Source organism: Oncorhynchus clarkii, chromosome 7 (genome assembly GCF_045791955.1).
Source record: "Oncorhynchus clarkii lewisi isolate Uvic-CL-2024 chromosome 7, UVic_Ocla_1.0, whole genome shotgun sequence".
Taxonomy (NCBI): domain Eukaryota; kingdom Metazoa; phylum Chordata; class Actinopteri; order Salmoniformes; family Salmonidae; genus Oncorhynchus; species Oncorhynchus clarkii.
In genome coordinates, this window is record NC_092153.1 from 59,161,088 (window position 1) to 59,186,413 (window position 25,326).

The 25,326-nt window shown below is 41.9% G+C and overlaps 1 protein-coding gene across 2 annotated transcripts in view; it reads right to left on the reverse strand.

Annotated features, from left to right (window-relative positions):
* Positions 1 to 12,116: 12,116 nt before the first annotated feature.
* Positions 12,117 to 25,326, reverse strand: part of LOC139413566 (E3 ubiquitin-protein ligase RAD18-like) — a 100,132-nt gene continuing 86,922 nt past the window's right edge. The window contains exon 13 of one of the 2 annotated variants that reach the window (XM_071161072.1): positions 12,117 to 14,394. In XM_071161072.1, coding sequence (XP_071017173.1) covers positions 14,268 to 14,394 — 127 coding nt within the window. In that variant the 3' untranslated portion in view covers positions 12,117 to 14,267. The remainder of the gene's footprint in view (positions 14,395 to 25,326) is intronic. The other variant, XR_011634813.1, reaches the window with a different exon arrangement.

Below are 25,326 nucleotides of genomic sequence, written 5' to 3' on the forward strand. Positions count from 1 at the left end.
AGATGTAAATGGCAAGGGGTGTTGCACTCCAGACTGGGATTCATCAACACAAACAGCAGGGCCAGGAGGGGTGAAATGGTTGGCAGCCTTCCAGCTACCACAGAACTCCTGTACTTCATCCACTGTCAGTCTGCCTCCATCACCACCAGCATCTTCAAAGGGAACTGGGACTTTGTCAGTGGACAAGGGGTCCTCTGTCACTGTCAGAATCTGATTCCTGACTTTCAGACTCATTGTCAGAATTTTTTTTACATCTCCAGAAATTCTGCATTTCTGAGTTGTTGTCATGCCCCGACCTTAGATATCTGTTTTTCTATATATTTTGGATAGGTTAGGGTGTGACTAGGGTGGGTACTCTAGTTTTTGTATGTCTAGGGTTTTTGTATGTCTAGGATTTTTTGTATGTCTATGTTGGCCTGATATGGTTCCCAATCAGAAACAGTTGTTTATCGTTGTCTCTGATTGGGGATCATATTTTGGTAGCCATTTTCCTAATTTGTGTTGTGGGATCTTGTCTATGTATAGTTGCCTTAGTGCACATCAGTAGCTGCACGTTTCGTTTGGTTGTTTTGTTCAGTGAGTTTCGATTTATTAAAATTATGTGCAACTCTACTCACGCTGCGCCTTGGTCCGATCCTTACGACGAACGTGACAGTTGTCTCCTTTTGAAAGACATTGCTAATGCTACAGCTTAGCTCATTAGCTACGTACATAACAACACTGAATGGCTCAGAGTGGGAGTGAGAGGTTACGTGATTGACTGCCTGCAAGCACCATTTGTATCAATAAATCACTATCAGAAAAGGTTTTGTGTGGTATTATTGACATATTTGCTATTTATTCACATTTTCAATTACCGGTGATAAATCATGCATTCCGATTGTAATGGGCACATTGTATGTGTGTAAAATAATGTTTTGAAGGTTGTACTGATTATGATGAGGTAAGCTAATTCCAGCTATGTGTGTGGAGCCATGTTTGTTGACATACAATGCATTCTGGGGTGAGTAAAATGGGGTGAGTAAGGGTTCACTCATTTTTTGAGAACTTCAGGAAGTGAATGTGGGATGTGAACGATGGTAGACGACACACCCCTTCAACATGCATATTATAAACAGACCGAACTCATCTTGTCTTCTCTTATCTTTGGTTTCTGTGAGGAAAAAAAGCCTGGATGCGTGCTGAAACTAATCGTGGGATTACTTTCGATTTCTAGAAAGTGTTTTACTCAATTATTTTGATCAACCCATGATGTGATTAATTATACATAGTAATTGCTATTAGCTAGTTCATATTGTAGTCTATGTCAGCCGAGAGTTCGAAAATAGACTTTAAACTCGCTTGTGTTGCTCAATCTTTCCTCAGCGCTAGGACAAATGTAGCCTACATTTTTCCGGTTAGGATGATTGTGTTATAACATATATACTTCTGTGAATATCTGAACATTGCATCCAAAAATAAACTGCTCACATTCTGGACATAACTTTGTAAGGACTGTGTTTGTGTAAATAGTTTCTGAAAAAAGTGTGGCAGCTCAAATGCTGATTGTTGCGTCCTTCGAAACTGGCCATTCTAAACAAGTTTTCTAAATGAGTGTTCTAATCACAAGGGGTGTGATGGTACATGTGAAAGGGTTAAAGACTCACAGAGACAGCAATGGCATTACCATAATCTCTAGGCAGTGCTGAGTTCAACGAGATGCCCCGCTTGACCGTAGCTTGCTCGGTCTGAGCGCAGGGAACATGAAAAAAAGTAGGCCCATTATGAAGCCTGGACCTAAATTTCAAGTCCTTTTGAGTGACAGCGGGAGAACCGTTAGGGTTAGAAGCACAATTCGACCTCAGTAACATTCCTGAGGTCCTCCCGATCTGTGCAAGCCTAACCTTGACCATGTGGCATTAACCCTTAACAGTGAAAACAGGGCTTTTTCATCTCACAGTTTACAATGACATCTCTCCCCATAGGAATACATTGCCTGCTCCCCTAAATTAAACCTGAAGCCTATGTGGGTTATGAATGCCTTATGAACTTGTCTTCGATGACAATTCATCAGGCCACTATGAGGCCTACCTGTGTTGATTCTAAGCTTCCTGGACCAACCGGAAGTGGTTAAATTTGCCCTAAAGGTGTTTTGATGTACCAAACCTGCAGTTTGTGAAAAGCACTGCATTCAACCCTGTGTAAATCAGTCAATTATTAACGTAAAGACTTTAAACTCAGGATTCTGTAAGAGTATATCCCGATGAGGATAGGTGTTTATTTCCAGCTTCCTGTGCCAACCGGAAGTCTCTTAAATTGGGGTCATAGGGGTTGTTTCGAAGGGTTAAAAGAGTCAGATCTTTCCAAAACGTCATATGTGTGATTAGGCAACCGTCATGAACTGTAAATTGATAATTTCTCCCATCAGATTTCCAAGAAAAACTCACACACACACAGCAAGGATGGAGTGACACAGGGTGGGGCTTAAAGCCACAAAGAGCCTGCAATAGTTGCCTTCGTTCGAACTATCAAAGAACCGTCAGACCTAGAGCTCTGAAACTTTGGAAACCTGTTCTAGAGCTCAAGTCGATAGTGCACGGTGAGTTATGTGGCTCTAGAAGGTTTTCAGACCGAGAAACAGCCTCGTACATTTGCAATAACTTCAATTCATTTTGACCATCACGAAAATGACGACATTTAGAAAAGTCCCAGAGTCGCAAGACTCGGTGCATTGAAACCACCTCGGCCCATAGAGACGGACCCTAACGTTTCTGTCCGATAGCTCATTCAAGGACCCCATAGCAACACCTGGAAAATGTGGATTTTCAGCACCAATTAAGGTCGCTGCTCGGGCTCCAAATGACCTATCGAGCCGAAACTTGGGATTCGGGGTCGACTCAGCTAGGCCTACATATAATGTCAGAACTGGACCTGCAGCTAGAACGTAACTACGTGTTTTATGTTTTTATTATGGTTTAAACAGAAGACGCTGTGAATTTCGGGACTGGTCTGAAATATGTGATAGTTGGCTTCTAAACGAGTTGGAAAAAGTGGGTGTGGTGTCAGTTTGTATCAGTTTGGTGTCAGAATGATATCTAATTGACTAATGGACAGTGACTTGCTGGCTGACTTTTGTCCATTTGCAATATGTTTAAACAGTGATAGATCACCAAATTGACATTCTGAAATCAACACCAACGAGCAATGGAGAGGAACCAGAATCACTGCCCGGCCATCCCGAGTTCATCAAACCAGTCAATTTCGCATTCCTGCATTTGTTTTGAGCATGTCAAATTCTTGATGGTAAATGCCCATTGAAACATATTGCAAATGGACAGCCGGGCGCCTGGTTATTGGAACGGGTTACCAGGAGCACATTTTTAAATGGATTTTTAATGCCTTTAGGGGGGTGCAAGGGGTCTACGGTTGGTTAAGGAGCAGCCCCCACCCGTGCCCATCCAATAGGGAGCGCCCCTGTTCATTTTGGACGTTTAAAAAAAAATATTTAAAAAACAAGAGTCCCACTTCTTCCTCATCATACATGACAAATATACAATCTAGGTTGATTCATGGCTTAACATAGTGCTATATATCATTTGGGCAGTATAAATGCCATTTGGACATGGTTCACTGACTTTTGGGTTTGGAAACCGACTTCCTATGATTGTACATGGCAAATGGACATAACATCCTGATTTGGCACTTTCAATACTTTCATATTGCATTTGGACATTTCTTATGGCATTTGGCAATGGTTCAGTGACTTTTGACTTCGACTTTTGACTTCCTATGAAATCATATTGCAAATGGACAAAACATCCTGATTTGGCACTTTCAATACTTTCATATTGCATTTGGACATTATGGCATTTGGCAATGGTTCACTGACTTTTGACTTCCTATGAAATCATATTGCAAAATGACAAAACATCCTGATTTGGCATTGTCTTATGGACAATAAAAAAAAATATGACAATAAAATATGACAAAAGTATGTTCATACAGTTTTTTTACATGTATAATTGACAACAAAAAAATCATTAACCTGTTGGATCTCTAGGGGCGCTATTTCATTTTTGGATAAAAAACATTCCCGTTTTAAGCGCGATATTTTGTCACGAAAAGATGCTCGACTATGCATATTATTGACAGTTTTTGAAAGAAAACACTCTGAAGTTTCAGAATCTGCAAAGATATTGTCTGTAAGTGCCCCAGAACTCATTCTACAGGCGAAACCAAGATGATGCGTCAAGCAGGAAATGAGCAGAATCTCTGAAGCTCTGTTTTCCATTGTCTCCTTATATGGCTGTGATTGCGCAAGGAATGAGCCTACACTTTCTGTCGTTTCCCCAAGGTGTTAGCAGCATTGTGACGTATTTGTAGGCATATCATTGGAAGATTGACCATAAGAGACTACATTTTCCAAGTGTCCGCCTGGTGTCCTGCGTGGAATTCGGTGCGCAAACACCAGCTGCTTGTACTTTTCCATTTGATTGAGGGGAGAAACCATGCTTCCACGAACGATATATCATTGAAGAGATATGTGAAAAACACCTTGAGGATTGATTCTAAACAACGTTTGCCATGTTTTCAGTCGATATTATGGAGTTAATTTGGAAAAAAGTTCGCGTTTTGAGGACTGAATTTTCTTTTTTTTTTTGGTAGCCAAATGTGATGTAGAAAACGGAGCTATTTCGAATTCACAAATAATCTTTTTTGGAAAAACTGAGCATCTGCTATCTAACTGAGAGTCTCCTCATTGAAAACATCCGAAGTTCTTCAAAGGTAAATGATTTTATTTGAAGGCTTTTATGTTTTTGTTGAAATCTTGCGTGCTGGATGCTAACGCTAATGCTAACGCTAAATGCTACGCTAGCTAGCCACTTTTACACAAATGATTGTTTTCCTATGGTTGAGAAGCATATTTTGAAAATCTGAGATGACAGTGTTGTTTACAAAAGGCTAAGCTTGAGAGATGGCATATTTATTTCATTTCATTTGCGATTTTCATGAATAGTTAACGTTGCGTTATGGTAATGAGCTTAGGTCTGTAAATAGAATCCCGGATCCGGGTTTGGTCGACGCAACAGGTTAAAAAAAAAAATGGTCCAGAAAGCACTTTTTTAAGGCTGTGATAAGTTTTAGATTTTTTTTTTTAATTTTCCAAATTTGACCTTTGGGTCTTGACTTGATATGCATTTGCAATATGAAAATTTACCGTGGAGCGCACTCGCCATCTATTGGAATTTTGCTGTGTGACACTTGGAATTTGCCATATGGCATTTGCAATAAGTTTTGAATGAAACGACGTCCATTTGAGTGATAATGTACATCGTGTATATGTTTCGTACGGTGCCGATAAGTTCCCATTAATTTTTGTCCATTTCAGGTTGCAGTCATTAAAACTTGTTTTTCTACCACTCCACAAATTTCTTGTTAACAAACTACAGTTTTAGGCAAGTCGGTTAGGACATCTACTTTGTGCATGACACAGATTATTTCACTTATATCATAATTCCTGTGGGTCAGAAGTTTATATACACTAAAGTGACTGTGCCTTTAAACAGCTTGGAAAATTCCTGAAAATTATGTCATGGCTTTAGAAGCTTCTGATTTGAGTCAAATGGAGCTGTACCTGTGGATGTATTTCAAGGCCTACCTTCAAACTCTGTGTCTCTTTGCTTGACATCATGGGAAAATCAAAAGAAATCAGCCAAAACCTCAGAAATGTTTTTTGACCTCCCCAAGTCTGCTTCATCCTTGGGAGCAATTTACAAACCCTGAAAGTACCATGTTCATCTGTACAAACAATAGTACGCAAGTATAAACACCATGGGACCAGCCATCATACCACTCAGGAAGGAGACGCGTTCTGTCTCCTAGAGATCACCGTACTTTGGTGCAAAAAGTGCAAATCAGAACAACAGCAAAGAAACTTGTGAAGATGCTGGAGGAAACGGGTACAAAAGTATCTACAGTGCCTTGCGAAAGTATTCGGCCCCCTTGAACTTTGCGACCTTTTGCCACATTTCAGGCTTCAAACATAAAGATATAAAACTGTATTTTTTTGTGAAGAATCAACAACAAGTGGGACACAATCATGAAGTGGAACAACATTTATTGGATATTTCAAACTTTTTTAACAAATCAAAAACTGAAAAATTGGGCGTGCAAAATTATTATTATATTGATGCAACATCTCAAGACATCAGTCAGGAAGTTAAAGCTTGGTCACAAATGGGTCTTCCAAATGGACAATGACCCCAAGCATACTTCCAAAGTTGTGGCAAAATGGCTTAAGGACAGCAAAGTCAAGGTATTGGAGTGGCCATCACAAAGCCCTGACCTCAATCCCATTTAAAAAAGTGTGTGCGAGCAAGGAGGCCTAAAAAACCTGACTCAGTTACACCAGGTCTGTCAGGAAGAATGGGCCAAAACTCACCCAACTTATTGTGGGAAGCTTGTGGAAGGCTACCTGAAACGTTTGACCCAAGTTAAACAATTTAAAGGCAATGCTACCAAATACTAATTGAGTGTGTGTAAACTTCTGACCCACTGGGAATGTGATGAAATAAATAAAAGCTGAAATAAATCATTCTCTCTACTGTTATTCTGACATTTCACATTCTTAAAATAAAGTGATCCTAACTGACCTAAGACAGGGAATTTTTACTAGGGTTAAGGTTCAGGAATTGTGAAAAACTGAGTTGAAATGTATTTGGCAAAATGTTTTATTGGTCCGCAAAAGTAAAAATGACTACTTTTATGTGAATGAATGAGGCGGAACACACCTCATTTCAAACTGTTATTAGAAAATAAAAAACGTGATAGAAAATAATTAAAAAATGACAAATAAAAACAGTCTGCGTGCTTTGGTTTGAGGGCAGGCCGGATTAAATGTACTGTTACATAACAATCACATTCTGGAATGGAGAGGACGTTCTAACATCACGTGCATAAAAAAACTCATGCTGGGGCGACAGTTAGAAATATTTGGAACTCACCCATGAAAGTGTTAAGCCCCACACTGTGTCACTCCATCCTTGCTGTGTGTGTGTGTGTGAGGTTTTTCTTTGACATCTGTTGGGAGAAATTACTGATTTACAGTTCACGAGGGTTGCCTAATCACCATATGAAGTTTTGGAAAGATGTGACCTTTTTAACCCTTCGAAACAGCCCCTATGACCCCAACTTAAGGCACTTCCGGTTGACACAGGAAGCTGAAAGTGAACACATATCCTCTTTGGGGTAGGCTCTTACAGAATGTTGAGTTTTAAGTCTTTACGTTAAGAACTGACTGATTTACAGAGGGTTGAATGAGTGTGTGTGATTTCAGAAAATCACAGAAATCTCGCGGCGCTCCGAAACCCACCTTAATGGATTTGTCTGAACAAACCGCAACTGGATCTGTAACTTTTTTGAAAAAAAAACAAAACATTTCTTTTAGCATCACCAATTGTACATTGTATGATTTATCTTAAATTACGATAGATAAATGGCTGGTTCTTTTTTTCCATGACACCGTAGGTTCATGTACTTTGACGTGAAGCGGTCAAATTAGCGCTCTATTTTCGTTTTTGACCTTTAATCCCAGAAAAATGGCCTTAACTCAAAAAGTGTTGAGGCATCGATGCCATTTTTTCCGGGGCTAAGGAGGAGGACCCATGCCAAATATTTCAGTCTCTTGAGGGGGAATAGGCGTTGTCGTGCCCTCTTCTGTCTTGTCCCTGTCTTGGTGTGTTTGGACCATGATAGTTTGTTGGTGATGTGGACACCAAGGAACTTGAAGCTCGTAACCTGCTCCACTACAGCCTCGTCGATGAGAATGGAGGTGTGCTCGGTCCTCCTTTTTCTGTAGTCCACAATCATCTCCTTGTCTTGATCACGTTGAGGGAGAGGTTTTTATCCTGGCACCACACTGCGAGGTCTTTGAACTCCTCCCAATAGGCTGTTGTTGGTGATCCTTGCCCTGAGCTTGTCTACTTTATTATCCAGAGACTGAACATTAGCGAGTAATATACTCGGAAGTGATGGATGGTGTGCAAGCCTCCTGAGTCGGACTAGAAGTCCACTCCAAATACCTCTTCTCCGCTGGCGGTGTTTTGGAGCAGCCTCTGGAATAAGTTCAATTGCCCTGGGAGGTACGAACAAAGTATACAATTCGGAAAAGTCGTATTCATGGTTGTAATGTTGGTGAGTTACCGCCACTCTGATATCCAAAAGTTTTTTACGGCTGTATGTAATAACACAAAAAAAATTCTGGGCTAATAATGTAACAAATAACACACATGGCCTTCTAATCTTTATTTGGCGATGCACAAGACTGCAATATTTAGATAAATAGAAAGGCTCCGTGTTCATGGCTGCATGCTTAATATTAAAGTGGAATCCTGCAGTGTTGATTAACCATATTTGACCTGTGCTAGCCTAAAGATCTGGGCTCTGATAGCACATAGCTCAGGCTGCTAATATGCCTCTGGGGAATGCATTGCAATTCTGTGGCAATTAAATGGGAACTTTTCATCACTCTGTAGTCCGTACCACAGCACACCGCACACATATTCACCAGTCACTCACAGGATGTCTAAAGTTTAAACAGGCTGTCAAACTCTGCCCCTCGTCTCAGAATTAAGTTAGAACTGATTTTCAGTTTAGTATTTGACTGCCTGCTTCATGTATCAATAGGCATACTGCAGCATTTACAATATACCTCTGAAAATAAATGCAATTAGAAAGGAAGAAAATGCAATAACCCGTAAATGAACCGCATGAACATGGGTCAAATGCTTTTTCCCCATGATGGACAGGCTGAGCAATGGATGGGGTGCTGAATGTGAGAAGAGCATCCCAGCGCTAAGACAGACTGGGCCACTAAGGCAGGAACTGAATATAACCCCTCATACCAATGTTAATACAGTGTCTTTGTTTACAAGACTTGGCACATCTTATTCTGAAAATTGGAAATGTAAAACTAGGCCCTGCTCTGTACTGTGTAAATGCTGCAATGCAGTAGTAATTGAATTGAGCCCATAATGTACTGCCAACCCAGCAGTGGAGGAGTTCAACAGGCAGGCACGGTGGTGTGGTGCGTGACTGGCTGTATGTGAAGGAGAGTGGGATAAGCTGGCCCTGCCCGAGGGAGAAATTGCTCTGATCCCTGACTGTGACATTGAGATTTGACACCACTCTCTGGAGGCTGGTGGTCCCCATGAGGGTCTTAACTGGGACAACACTACTGTCTTCTAGGATATTCTTGTACCTTGTGTTACAGGTTCTGGTTTTGGAGTTTGGTTCTATTTGGGGGTGAACGTGCCCTGATTGGAGTCACCCTCGTTGGTCAGGATGTGTTGCACCTGTCGCCTCGATAGTAAGTCATTAGTTTCACCTGTGCTGGCACAGGTGATATTTAATAGCTGCAGAGCCAATGCTCCAGGTGGCATGGGAGATGAACTCTCCCTCTTTAAAGCTGCACTATGTAACTTTTTGAGCGGCATGACCATATTAATATAGAAATGTGTTATAAATGTGGCATTCTCATTGAAAGCAAGATAAGAAGCGGTATTTGTTCTATGTGTGCTATTTCTATGCTTCCCATTCTTAAGTTTTGTTTTTGCGTCTTTTACTTTCAGGAAAACTGGGAGCGAGTGAGGAAGCAGTGTGCCGGGATGAGTACGTCACTTTAATATTGGGCCCGTGTCTGTATCTCTGTGTCGCAGTGAGGTGCCCCTGCCCGTCTTTGCTCAGTGTCCAGTCAGCCCCTGCAGTGAGGGGCCGAGACGCCTCCCTGCTCTGGTCCAGTGACTGGAGCAACACCATGTCACAGTCCTGCCTTGCTCCAGCTATGTTGTTTTCATTTGAGGTCAGGTCTCCAAAGTGCTCCTGCTTTTTCACCCCTACATACAAAACCGGCAGGCCTCCTCCTTACAGTTCTCTCGCTCTCTTTTGTTTTCATTCTGACCTTGACTACATATTGAATTATATTGGCCCGCTCTATGCTTTCAAACAAACCCAAAATCAGTTTGAGAGCTGTTTATACATAGGCGCTCAGCGTGAATTGCGAATGACAGGCAAATCCAACCCGTCTCAGCTCCAGCTAATCTGTGGCAGACAAACAGCAGGCCAGGCATGGGAGCAAACACCTGATGCGGGGATTGAGGGTCGGACAAACATCCAACAACTGAACAGGCACAGAGCTGGGGAAGGGCAAGGTGAATTACCAGAAGAATCATCCTGGTCTTTCACATAACTTTCCTCTTAAATTTGTAGTCCCTGGGGTCATTTGCACAGCTGCAATTTTCAGCACAATAGCAGAGCTCCTCCAGAGAACATCTCACCTAACCCCTGCATATGTGTACCAGGGTTCTTTGTGCACAAGACGACCTGTATATTGAGTCCCCGGTGCACTGCTATCAGGGGTGTCATGCACAAAGTATGTGAGGAAGGGGGGGGGTCTTCATTCTATAGCTAGAGGACTCCTGATATCTCCAAGTATACGTTGTCTAGTATTGTCCCTTTGCTACAGCTGAAGTTGGAAGTTTACATACCCCTTAGCCAAAAACATTTAAACTCAGTTTTTCCCAATTCCTGACACTTAATCCTCATAAAACGTCCCTGTCTTAGGTCAGTTAGGATCACCACTTTATTTTAATAATGTTAAATGTCAGAATAATAGGAGAGAATGATTTATTTCAGCTTTTTTTTCTTTCATCACATACACTTAATTAGTATTTGGTAGCATTGCCTTTAAATTGTTTAATTTGGGCCAAACGTTTCGGGTAGCCTTCCACAAGCTTCCCACAATACGTTCAGTGAATTTTGGCCCATTCCTCTTGACAGAGCTGGTGTATCTGAGTCAGGCTTGTTGGCCTCCTTGCTCGCACACACTTTTTCAGTTCTCCCCACAAATTTTCTATGGGATTGAGGTCAGGGCTTTGTGATGGCCACTCCAATACCTTGACCATAAGTCATTTTGCCACAACTTTGGAAGTATGCTTGGGGTCATTGTCCATTTCGAAGACCCATTTGCAACCAAGCTTTAACTTCCTGACTGATGGCTTGATGTTGCTTCAATATATCCATATCCATTCTCTTTCCTCATGATGCCATCTATTTTGTGAAGTGCACCATTCCCTCCTGCAGCGAAGCACCCCCACAACATGATGCTGCCACCCCCGTGCTTCACGGTTGGGATGGTGTTCTTCGGCTTGCAAGCCTCCCCCTTTGTCCTCCAAACATAACGATGGTCATTATGGCCAAACAATTCTATTTCAGAGGACATTTCTCCAAAAAGTACGATCTTTTTCCCCATGTGCTGTTACAAACCGTAGTCTGGCTTTTTTATGGCGGTTTTGGAGCAGTGGCTTCTTCCTTGCTGAACGGCCTTTCAGGTTATGCCAATATAGGACTCATTTTACTGTGGATATAGATACTTTTGTACCTGTTTCCTCCAGCAGGTCTTGGCTGATTTATTTGGATTTTCCCATGATGTCAAGCAAAGAGTCACTGAGTTTGAAGGTAGACCTTGAAATACATTCATAGGTACACCTCCAATTGACTCAAATGATGTCAATTAGCCTATCAGAAGCTTCTATAGCCATGACATACTTTTCGGGAATTTTCCAAGCTGTTTTAAGGCACAGTCAACTTAGTGTATGTAAACTTCTGACCCATAGGAATTGTGATACAGGGAATTCTAAGTGAAATAATCTGTCTGTAAACAATTACTTGTGTCATGCACAAAGTCGATATCTTAACCGACTTGCCAAAATTATAGTTTGTTAACAAGAAATTTGTGGAGTGGTTGAAAAACAAGTTTTAATGACTCCAACGTAAGTGTATGTAAACTTCCGACTTCAACTGTATGTAGGGCCATCTACTTGAAGTGCTGTCTGTCTTCCCAGTAGCCTACTTGGTGTGTGATCTGCTGACTGCTCATAATTTGCAGATGATTGTTGACACATCAACCAGGATTAAGGGGCAGGGCAATTTGTGACTGTTGTTGTTTCCGTAATCAGTGGCAGTATTGGAGGGGGAATGGTATCTCCTCTCCTAGGCAATCAGCAATTACACTTAACAAAAATATAAACGCAACATGTAAAGTGTTGGTCCCATGTTTCATGAGCTGAAATAAACATCACAGAAATGTTTCATATGCACAAAAAAGTGTATTTCTCTAAAATGTGGTGCACAAATTTGTTTACATCTCTGTTAGTGAGAATTTATCATTTGCCAAGATAATCCATCCACCTGACAGTTGTGAAATATCAAGAAACAAATTAAAAAGCATGATCATTATTACACAGTTGCACCTTGTGCTGGGGGTCAATAAAAGGACAATCTAAAATGTGCAGTTTTGTCACACAACACCACAGATGTCTCAAATTGAGGGAGTGTGCAATTAGCATGCTGGCTGCAGGAATGTCCACCAGAGCTGTTGCCAGAGAATTTAATGTTAATTTCTCAACCATAAGCCTCCAATGTTGTTTTAGAGTATTTGGCCTCACAACCGCAGCCAACGAGTAACCACGCGAGCTGGACCTCCACATCCATTTCACTGGTCACCGCCAAAGCAAACTCCTCCTTTGGCCGCCTTTCCTTACAGTTCTCTTAAGCCAATGACTGGAACAAATGGCAAAAATCACTGAAGCTGGAAACTCATATCTCCCTCACTAACTTTAAGCATTAGCTGTCAGAGCAGCTTACAGATCATTGCACCTGTACATAGCCCATCTATAAATAGCCCACCCAACTACCTCATCCCCATATTGTTATTTATTTCTTTGCTCCTTTGCACCCCAGTATCTCTACTTGCACATTCATCTTATGCACATCTATCACTCCAGTGTTTAATTGCTAAATTGTAATTATTTCACCACTATGGCCCATTTATTGCCTTACCTTCCTAATCTTACTTAATTTGCACACGCTGTATATATACTTTTCTATTGTGTTATTGACTGTACCTTTGTTTATTCCATGTGTAACTCTGTGTTTTTTGTGTCACACTGCTTTGCTTTATCTTGGCCAGGTCGCAGTTGTAAATGAGAACTTGTTCTCAACTGGCCTACCTGGTTAAATAAAGGTGAAATAAAAAATATATATATATATATTTCTGCAATGCAAGTAACCATTTGGCTGTACCATTTACACCTTCTGTGGAGACCCATCCACTTAGAAAGATGTGGCCAGTGGTGTAAAGTACTTAAGTAAAAATACTTTAAAGTACTGCTTAAGTATTTTTGGGGGTATCTGTACTTTACTAATTATATTTTAGGGCAACTTTCCCTTTTACTTCACTACATTCCGAAATAAAATAATGTACTTTTTACTCCATACATTTTCCCTGACACCCAAAAGTACTCATTACATTTTGACAGGAAAATTGTCCAATTCATACACTTATCAAGAGAACATACCTGGTCATCCCAACTGCATCTGATATGGCAGACACTTTAAACACAAATGCTTTGTTTGTATTATGTCTGAGTGTTGGAGTGTGCCCCTGGCTATCCGTCAATATTTTTTTTGTTTATAAAAAATTGTGCCGCCTTTTTTTATTTATACTTTAGTACATTTTAGCAATTCCATTTACTTTTGATACTTAAGTATTTTTAAAACCAAATACTTTTAGACTTTTACTCAAGTTGTATTTTACTGGGTGACTTTTACTTGAGTTATTTTCTATTAAGGTATCTTTACTTTTACTCAAGTATGACCATTTAGTACTTTTTCCACCACTGGATGTGGCTGGGGTTTATAGCATTTATTTCACATGACCCATCAATGTAGACAAGTGTGTCTGGGTAAGCATCATCTAATATTTATAAAATATTTTTACTTTCTGTTTACCTGGAATTTTTCCTTATCGTAGGCTACTACTTTAAGTCTTAATCTTTACTACACTACTAACTGTTTAGCACATGACCTCACATGTGAATCCTTAAAGAGATGGGTGGGGCTGGCTTAACAGGGTCTGAACAATGCTGAATGGGTATGGACAAAGGAGAGGTCTCCAGTAGGTACCAAAACATTCAAAGGTCCTTTTCTCGAAAGGAACCATTTTATCCAGTGTTAAAAAACAGAATTTCACATATGTGCTCTTTATGACAGAATGTTACAATTAGGTGAAATAAACTGGGGTTTTCTCCACCAAGTTTCACCACTCAAAATGTATCTAATTGGTGGAACAACCAAGTTATAAAATGACAAATAAAATATATTGCTTAACATGCTATACCCTGAAAATTTGCTTAAAGAAATTAGATAAAGGTGAAGGCGTTTAACAGAGTTCAGCTCGACTCCTTCCTGTCCTCTTCCCAGGTTTTCCGGGCTCGTTTTCCCAGGACAAGTGGCAGAGAAGAGTCTTCCTCCTTGGAGCAGGAAGCCCGTTTCCCACTCGAGGCGTTCTCCAAAACTCTGGGGAGAGAAATTCTCAGAAATGAGTCTAGGGCCTTTCATAATATATCAAGCCCCAGGTTAATGGAGCAGAAAGGCCAAATCACATTATTAGAAAATAATAAAGTAGAACAATGCAGGACATCTATGCAACAGCTGTCTATGAGTCCTGGCTCATGTGGTTGTTCCGGGGGAAAGAACAGAAGAACATTATGGTTATATCTCCCATCCCTATGTGGTATCCCCACTAATGATATAGCTAGATTAAAGCACTCCTTGACAACAGTGTTTCCAGGGAAACTATGCTGATGTGTTGGTCATGGTGGTCAATGCAGTACAGTGCAGATCCAAATTGACTTTCTACGGTCACTGCAGATGGCTAATAACATAAAGGATCTGCTCTGTTCTCTTCTCACATTCCCTTGTGGCCAGATACCCATGAATACAGACAGAAGGTCAACATGTGGAGGTCATGTCTCTGCAGAAGGTCACAGACCCCTCTACACTGTCAGGCTCAGTAGGGCCCTGTGGAGTGAATATAAAACATCACTACATGTAAAGCAGGGATGGGCAACTTTGATGTGAGTGGGGGCCACAGAAAAACTCATCCTGAGGGGCCGCAGTGGCTCATGGGTCTGCAGTACCCACATCCATACACCCCTCCTGCAATTCAACACATTTTGCCATGGGGCAGAGAGAAGATTTAGCACTTTTATAACGTATTTCCTGCAATTCTACACATTTTGCCATAGGGTGGAGGAAAATGTTTGCCGTTTTTAATACGATAACTTTTGATCAATGGGCCCTATCCCAGTTGGTAATTCAACCATTCTTAATACAAGTTTAGATAGCCAGACGCTGGACTAACTTACCAATCTAAAATTGTTTTGCTGACATGGACTAATTGACTGACAGCGGATGCACAACCACATTTCGAAATTGCACCTTGTGTATTCAATTATTCTAACTCCTGGCAGGGTGCTGCAGCTCAAACAGCACAGTCTCAATAAGAGCTATGGTGGCCCTTCAGGTCACCCTCCTAGGATTCTTTATTCTATTTCACCTTTATTTTAGCAGGGAGTCCAATTGAGACCAAGGCCTCTTTTTCAAGGGAGCCCTGCATGAACACAAAATATAAAATGTACAACATTCTAACAGACAACGTAATAATAGCATACAATACTACAATTCATTTAAGAAGCAAAACACATTCCTCAACAATGAGGTCCTCCATTATCAACTTGAACTGCCCTAAAGGCACCAGAACATCAAGGTGCAGAGAGTTCCGCAGATCATTCCATATACAGGGCGCATGCAGATATACCTAATTGCGTAGAGATCAACCGGACATCTAGAGTTACCCATCTCTGTGATCGGGTCTGCTGTATGTCTGTAATTTAACAATGAAGTAAGGTATGGCGGAAGTTTGCAAAAGAGTGGTTTTATAAAGAAATAGAGAACAGTGCATTGATCTACGAGACTTAAAAGAGGGCCAGCCTACTTTCTGATTCAGAATGGAGTGATGTGTACTGAAACTGTAGCCCATAAGAAAGTGCAGTAAGTGCACTGACAAACATCCAATGGTTTCAATACAGAGCAGGCAGCATTCATATAGACAATATCACCATAATCTATAACCGGGATGAATGTCAACTGAATGTCTGTTTTTTTCGTTGCTATTTAACGAAAGGCATGACCTATTCCTATAAAGCAGTGGTCACCAACCGGTCGATCTCCAAGCAATTCCTAGTTTTTTTTCTTTCTTCATGCTGTTAACAGTACGTGCACTTGATTCAGCAGCCTAGTGCCGGGAAGGCAAAGTCTTCTCATTTTGAACAATTGAATGTGTCTGAAGGTAGAACTCCGCCTAGCCGGCAGCCCCAGAGTGCAAACGAAGTACAACTATAGGTATACCGCTGGTCAATCAGACAGCTCAGATCACTGTGTCTGCACAGTTACCTTGCACCAGACGAGTAAAAAGAAGCCTTGAATGTACAGCAAAGTTGATCATGTGGTCTTTTTCAATAACCTTTTCTAAAATGTTTTATGAGATTGGAAAACACTTTGGGAGGGATCTTAGACCCTTCCTCCTTACAGAATCTTTCCATTCTTAATCTACTCGTATGAACTGCCTTCTTCAATTCAAAGCACAGGTCCGGAGGCTAAGATGACCATTGCAAAATGTTGATTTTGTGGTCAATTAAACATTTTTTTTTTGTGGATTCTGATTAGTACTTGGGGTTATTGTAGTGCAGGAAGATCCACTTGAGGCCAAGTGTCAGCCTTCTGGCAGAGGCAACCAGGTTTTTGGCTAAATTGTCCTGGTAATTGGTAAAGCTCACAATGCCGTTGACCTTAACAATAGCCCCATAACAGCAATGATCCACCATCATATTTTGCAGTAGGTATGAGGTACTTTTCTGCATTTGCTTCTGTTTTTCAACCGGGTTTGCCTTCCAGCAAGACAATAACTCCAAGCACACATCAAAATCCACAAAGAAATGATTAATTGGCCACAAAATGTACATTTTGAAATGGCTATCTCAGTCTGAACACAGAGGTGTCAATTTTGTACCCTACCATTTTGAATAAAAATATATTACTTGTTAAACAAAATATTTTTCTAAGAGCAATTGTATTAGTATAAAATTATACAATGAGTGTACAAAACATTAAGAATACCTTCATACTACTGAGTTGCACCCCCCCATCAATAAGGAATCATAGCTTTCACCTGGTCGGTCTTTGTCATGAAAAGAGCCGGTATTCATAGTCTTTTGTACACTCCGTGTATAATTTCCCAGTTTTTTTGCCTACAATATAGCTCACCATTTAAATTATTTATTTTATAGTCATTTTTGCTATTTTTTGCATTTTTGCTTTACCAAGGGTGTCAATAATTTTGGACCCCACTATCTGTGCTCCAGGTATGAATTAAATGCCCCAACTGACGTCCAAGGCCTGCTGATTTCCTCTCTGAAATTATGAAATCTTTCAGTACTGTAGAGAGGTGTACTTCCGGCGCCGACAGAGAAGGCCGCCTCGCTTCGCGTTCCTAGGAAACTATGCAGTATTTAGTTTTTTACCTGTTATTTCTTACATTGGTACACAAGGAAATCGTTGGTTTTATTACATACTGTCGGGAGGAACTATTGGAAATAAGAGCAACGTCAACTCACCATCATTACGACCAGGAATACGACTTTTCCGAAGCGGATCCTCTGTTTTGCCCACCACCCAGGACAATGGATCGGATCCCAGCCGGCGAAACAAAACAACGATGCCGTAAAAGGGGCAGACGAAGAGGTCTTCTGGTCAGGCTCCGGAGACGGGCACATTGTGCACTGCTCCCGAGTATACTACTCGCTAATGTCCAGTCTCTTGACAACAAGGTAGATGAAATCCGAGCAAGGGTAGCATTCCAGAGAGACATAAGAGACTAACGTTCTTTGCTTCACAGAAACATGGCTCACTCAAGACACACTATCGGAGTCGGTACAGCCAGCTGGTCTCTTCATGCATCGCGCCGACAAAAACAAGCATCTTTCTGGTAAGAAGAAGGGCGGGGTGGTGTGCCTTATGATTAACGAGACGTGGTGTGATCATAACAACATACAGGAACTCAAGTCCTTCTGTTCACCTGACTTAGAATTCCTCACAATCATATGTCGACCGCATTATCTACCAAGAGAATTCTCTTCGATTATAATCACAGACGCATATATTCTCCACAAGCAGACACATCGACGGCCCTGAACGAACTTCATTTGACTCTATGTAAATTGGAAACCACATATCCTGAGGCTGCATTCATTGTAGCTGGCGATTTTAACAAGGCTAATCTGAAAACAAGACTCCCTAAATGATATCAGCATATCGATTGTGCAACCAGGGCTGGTAAAACCCTGGATCATTGTTATTCTAACTTCCGCGACGCATATAAGGCCCTCCCCCACCCTCCTTTCGGAAAAGTTGACCACGACTCCATTTTGTTGCTCCCAGCCTAAAGACAGAAACTAAAACGGGAAGCTCTCGCGCTCAGGTCTGTTCAACGCTGGTTCGACCAATCTGATTCCACGCTTCAAGATTGCTTTGATCAAATGGACTGGGATATGTTCCGCATTGTGTCAAACAACAACATTGACGAATACGCTGATTCAGTGAGCGAGTTTATTAGCAAGAAAATCGGCGATGTCATACTCACAGCAACTATTAAAACATTCCCAAACCAGAAACCGTGGATTGATGGCAGCATTCGCACGAAACTGAAAGTGCGAACCACTGCTTTTAAATCAGGGCAAGGTGACTGGAAACATGACCAAATACAAACAGCATAGCTATTCCCTCCGCAAGGCAATCAAACAAGCTAAGCATCAGTGTAGAGTCGCAATTCAACGGCTCAGACACAAGAGGTATGTGGCAGGGTCTACAGTCAATCACGGATTACAAAAAGAAAACCAGCCCCAACGCGAACCAGGATGTCTTGCTCCCAGACAGACGAAACAACTTTTCCCTTTGAGGACAATACAGTGCCACTGACAGGGCCCGCTACCAATACCTGCGGGCTCTCTTTCACTGCAGCCGACGTGAGTAAAACATTTAAACGTGTTAACCCTCACATGGCTGCAGGTCCTCAGAGCATGCGCAGAACAGCTGGCTGGTGTGTTTACAGACATATTCAATCAATCCTTATCCCAGTCTGCTGTTCCCACATGCTTCAAGAGGGCCACCATTGTTCCTGTTCCCAAGAAAGATAAGGTAACTGAGCTAAAGGACTCCCGCCCCGTAGCACTCACTTCCGTCATCATGAAGTGCTTTGAGAGACTAGTCAATCACCATATCACCTCCACCCTACATAACACCCTAGACCGACTCCAATTTGCTTACAGCCCCAATAGGTCCACAGACGACGCAATCGCAACCACACTGCACACTGCCCTAACCCATCTGGACAAGAGGAATACCTACGTGAGAATGCTTTTCATCGACTACAACTCAGCATTTAACGCCATAGTACCCTCCAAACTCGTCATCAAGCTCGAGACCCTGGGTCTTGACCCCACCCTGTGCAACTGGGTACTGTACTTCCTGACGGGCCGCCCCAAGGTGGTGAGGTAACAACATCTCCACCCCGCTGATCCTCAACACTGGGGCCCCACAAGGGTGCGTTCTGAGCCCTCTCCTGTACTCCCTGTTCACCCACGACTGCATGGCCGTGTACACCTCCAACTCAATCATCAAGTTTGCAGACGACACTACAGTGGTAGGCTTGATTACCAACAACGACGAGACGGCCTACAGGGAGGAGGTGAGGACCCTCGGAGTGTGGTGTCAGGAAAATAACCTCACACTCAACGACAACAAAACAAAGGAGATGATGGTGGACTTCAGAAACAGCAGAGGGAGCACCCCCCTATCCACATCGATGGGATAGTAGTGGAGAGGGTAGTAAGTTTTAAGTTCCTTGGCGTACACATCACGGACAAACTGAATTGGTCCACCCACACAGACAGCGTGGTGAAGAAGGAGCAGCAGCGCCTCTAACCGCTGAAGAAATTTGGCTTGTCACCAAAAGCACTCATAAACTTTTACAGATGCACAATCTAGAGCATCCTGTCGTGCTGTATCACCGCCTGGTACGACAACTGCTCCTCCCACAACCGTAAGGCTCTCCAGAGGGTAGTGAGGTCTGCACAACGCATCACAGGAAGGCCATAAAGATCATCAAGGACCTCAACCACCCGAGCCACTGCCTGTTCACCCAGCTATAATCCAGAAGGTGAGGTCAGTACAGGTGCAGCAAAGCAGGGGCCGAGACTGAAAAACAGCTTCTATCTCAAGGCCATCAGACTGTTAAACAGCCACCACTAACATTGAGTGGCTGCTGCCAACATACTGACTCAACTCCAGCCACTTTAATAATGTAAACATTGATGAAAAATGTATCACTGGCCACTTTAAACAATGCCACTTCATATAATGTTTACATACCCTACATTACTCATCTTATATGTTTATACTGTACTCTATACCATCTACTGCATCTTGCCATCTTGATGTAATACATGTATCACTAGCCACTTTAAACAATGCCACTTTTATATGTTTACATACCATACATTACTCATCTCATATGTATATATTGTACTCGATACCATCTATTGCATCTTGCCTATGCCGGTCTGTACCATCACTCATTCATATATTTTTATGTACATATTCTTCATTCCTCTACACTTGTGTGTATAAGGTAGTTGTTGTGAAATTGTTAGGTTAGATTACTCGTTGGTTATTACCGCATTGTCGGAACTAGAAGAACAAGCATTTTGCTACACTCGCATTAACATCTGCTAACCATGTGTATGTGACAAATCAAATTTGATTTTGATTCATAGACGACACGCATTTCCTATTGCTTTCTCCTGAAATTTCTAACCTCTTTCTCTCTTTTCTTCTCACTCTCTCGCTATGTCTGCTCGGCCACCAATTGTCAGGGTGACACAGAGAAACCTGAGAAACAGTCACACGATGTTCTCTCAGAGAAAAAGTGCATCAAAATTCATTAACACCAAGGGTAAGCTGGTTTTCGGGTCGACAATCTGCCCAAATCATTTTCCACCACCTCCATTTCATGTGGAAAAACTTGAACAGACTGGCTAAGTAGCCCCGAGACATGGGAAAATGAAGGGAGCAGTATAGAAGAATTCTCTATGGCTTGAGGTTCACTCTACTTTGGCCAGCGCATGGCCAACAAGTCACACAGCCAATTATCACATCGAGCTTTGTCTGCTTGGCATCCTCGCTAGGCAGCAGAATGGATGTGCCCTGCTAATCAATGGCACCACAGAAGAGAAGTTATTATGTGCTTCCCTCCCTCTCACAGCAAATTTGTTAGAATGAAAGAGGACACTTGCCAGGAAAAAATCAAATTAATAGTTAATTTTGATTGCTTATAAAAATTGAATAACTAGGCAGCAATCTCAAATTAAACATGTTTACTCTTATACACCAACACAAACACACTAGAGTCGACAGAGAGGGTGTCACGCCCTGACCTTAGTATTCTTGGTTTTTCTTTATTATTTTGGTTAGGTCAGGGTGTGACATGGGTGATGTATGTGTTTTTGTACTGTCTTTGGGTTTTGTATGTTTATGGGGTTGTTTACTATTTAGGTGCTTTGTTTGTCTATGGTTGCCTAGATTGGTTCTCAATCAGAGGCAGCTGTTTATCGTCTCTGATTGGGAACCATATTTAGGCAGCCATATTCTTTGGGAAATTTGTGGGTTATTATCTATGTGTTAGTTGCCTGTGTCTGCACTTATCATATATAGCTTCACGTTCGTTTTGTTGGTTTGTAAGTTTAAGTGTTCTTCGTCTTATTAAAGAAGATGTATTCATCTCACGCTGCGCCTTGGTCTCATCCATTCAACGAACGTGACAGAGGGTTGACGTGCTTCTAGCTCTTAGGATACTTTGCAGTATTTAGTTTTTTTAATGTATTACAGTTTAAGTCGGAAGTTTACATACACTTAGGTTGGAGTCATTTTTCAACCACTCCACAAATTTCTTGTTAACAAATTATAGTTTTGGCAGGTTGGTTAGGACATCTACTTTGTGTATGACACAAGTCATTTTTCCAACAATTGTTTACAGAAAGATTATTTCACTTACAATTCACTCGATCACAATTCCAGTGGGTCAGAGGTTTACATACACTAAGTTGACTGTGCCTTTAAACAGCTTGGAAAATTCCAGAAAATTATGTAATGGCTTTAGACGCTTCTGATAGGCTAATTGACCTCATTTGAGTCAATTGGAGGCGTCCCTGTGGATGTATTATTTCAAGGCCTACCTTCAAACTCAGTGCCTCTTTGCTTGACATCATGGGAAAATCAAAAGAAATCAGCCAATAAAGGCTGACCTCCACAAGTCATCATTGGGAGCAATTTACAAACGCCTGAAGGTACCACGTTCATCTGTACTCTGACGTAGAAGTCCGTCACTGGCCGCGGGCAGCATTTGGTACTTTAACGCACGCACACATTCATCACTCCTCCCTGCTCCGTTATCAGATAAGTTAACAATGTGGGTCGACACACAAGTTAACTTCTCTGTCTTAGTACATACATTTCACACTTGTGTCAGTGTTCATATTTAATATAAGCAATATTTATTATACTTATCGATGTTGTGGAGGAGCGTGTTTGTTTGTTTTGTTCCTCTCTCTGTCCATCTCTGTAGCTTCCGGGTATGCTGGATAAGGACCTGAGCTAAGGGAATTGGGCTGACTTTGTAGTGCCTGTTCCAAATGGCTCATTAATGTAAATGAGAATATTGAAAGACACTGTCAGTAGTGATGTAATTTTGTAAATGTTAGGTTATGATTTTGTTTCACAAACGTGTTGCAATGTATATACTTTAGTATGTTTAGTTAAATGGAAAATGTAGGATTGTATAGGTAATTGCTTAATTAATTAGTGTTCATTGTTCTGAGGGGAGGGGCTAGCTCTACAAAATGAGCCTCTCTTTCAGTTCATGGAGAGGCATTTTGGATTGAGCTTTGGATGGGGTAGCATTGTTTTTAGCTGGCCCATAAGGTATATGTTTGATGGCAGTAAAGTTGTTTTTGTTCTGGAATCACTTTGTATATGAACACCCTTGCACAGAAGAACTTTTGCCGCGCCACCATCTTTTTATTTTGATAGAGGTTAGGTTTTCCAGAATAGCCTTCTGGCCTAATCTACGTGACATGTACAAACAATAGTACGCAAGTATAAACACCACGGGACCACGCAGCCATCATACCGCTCAGGAAGGAGACGCGTTCTGTCTCCTAGAGATTAATGTACTTTTGTGCGAAAAGTGCAAATCAATCCCAGAACAACAGCAAAGGACCTTGTGAAGATTCTGGAAGAAACCGGTACAAAAGTATCTATATCCACAGTAAAACGAGTCCTATATCGACATAATCTGAAATGCCGCTCAGTAAGGAAGAAGATACTGCTCCAAAACCGCCATAAAAAAAGCCAGACTACAGTTTGCAACTGCAAATGGGGAAAAATATCGTACTTTTTGGAGAAATGTCCTCTGGTCTGAAGAAACTAAAATAAACAAAGCATTATGTACAGACAGTAACATAACCGGGAGTTACTGCTCAACCAATTTGGAGTACTTGATCATTAGGTGCAGGCCTTTCTACTTGCCTCGGGAGCTTACGTCCATTGTTGTTACTGCAGCCTATATACCTCCGGATGCTAATGCTAAACTAGCAATGAAAGAACTGCAGGTTGCTATTAGCAAACAGCACATCCTGGTGGTGCTTTTATTGTTGCAGGGGATTTTACTCAAATCTGATTTTTTTCTCTCCAAAATTTCATGTCTCCTGCCCCACCAGAGGAGACAATACACTAGACCACGTGTATACAAACATTCCGGAGGCTTACAAAGCCAGTCTGATCACCTTTCACTGTTCCTACTCCCCAAGTATTTACCCCTCATTAAACACGTGAAACCATCAGTGAGGACAGTCAAAGTGTGGCCAGAGGGATCAGACTTATTACTACAGCACCAGTTTCAACATCAGACTGGAGATTGTTTGCCACTCAGGCCACCCTTGACTCCCATACGGACATTGAAACATATGCTTCTTCCGTTCTGGATTACAACATCGGCATCAACAATGTCACCACCCATAAACTAATAAAGACCTTCCCCAACCAGAAGCCTTGGATGAACAGAGAGGTCGGACTACTGCTAAAGGCACGCAAGGCTGCTTTCAGATCCGGCGATGCGGAAGCCTACAGCTCATCCAGGGCCAACCTGAAAAAGGGTATCAAGATGGCTAAACATGACCACAAAGTGCGGATTGAAGAGCACTTCAACAACAACTCCGACCCTCGATGCATGTGGTAGGGCATCCAAGCCATCACAGACTACCGGTCAAAAAACACTACCCCCACAGCCAGCGACGTCTCCATCGCCGTCGAGTTAAACAGGTTCTATGCTCACTTCGACAGGGACAACAAAGATCCAGCCATCAAAAAACAAACAAGGGATTTGCCACCAAGTACTAAGTCATGTTTTGTAGAGGGGTCAAATACATATTTCCCTCAATAAAATGCAAATCAATTTATAACATTTTTGACATGCGTTTTTCTGGATTTTTTTGTTGTTATTCTGTCTCTCACTATTCAAATAAACCTACCATTAAAATTATAGACGGATCATTTCTTTGTCAGTGGGAAAATGTACAAAATCAGCAGGGGATCAAATACTTTTTTCCTTCACTGTATGTGAGAATGCTGTTGATAGACTTTAGCTCAGCATTCAATACGGGCATTCCTTCTAGGCTGGTCACCAAACTCCATGACCTACGGATCAGCCCCTCTCTCTGTGACTGGACTTTGGACTTCCTAACCAACAGACCCCAGTCTGTCAGGTTTGACAACTTCACCTCCTCAACCCTGAACCTGAACACCGGTGTGCCACAGGACTGCGTGCTGAGCCCCTTCCTGTACTCCCTCTTCACCTACGACTGCGTTCCTGTACACGGTTCCAACATCATTGTCAAGTTCGCAGACGACACCACGGTGGTAGGCCTGATCAGTGACAATGACGAGTCAGCCTACAGGGAGGAAGTCAAGCACCTGGCTGCATGGTGCGCTGACAACAATCTGGCCCTTAATGCAAAGAAAACCAAGGAGCTCATTGTGGATTACAGGAAGTCTAAAAGCTGCAGCCAGACCCCAGGTCTCATGGATGACACTGAGGTGGAGCGTGTGCCCAGCTTCAAATTCCAGGGTGTCTACATCTCTGAGGACCTCTCCGGACCCACAATAGCTCAAACCTGGTCAAAAAGGCGCAGCAGCGTCTGTACTTTTGAGGAGGCTGAAGAAGGCCCGCTGGTCTACCAAGATCCTGGTGAACTTTTACCGCTGCACGGTCGAGAGCAT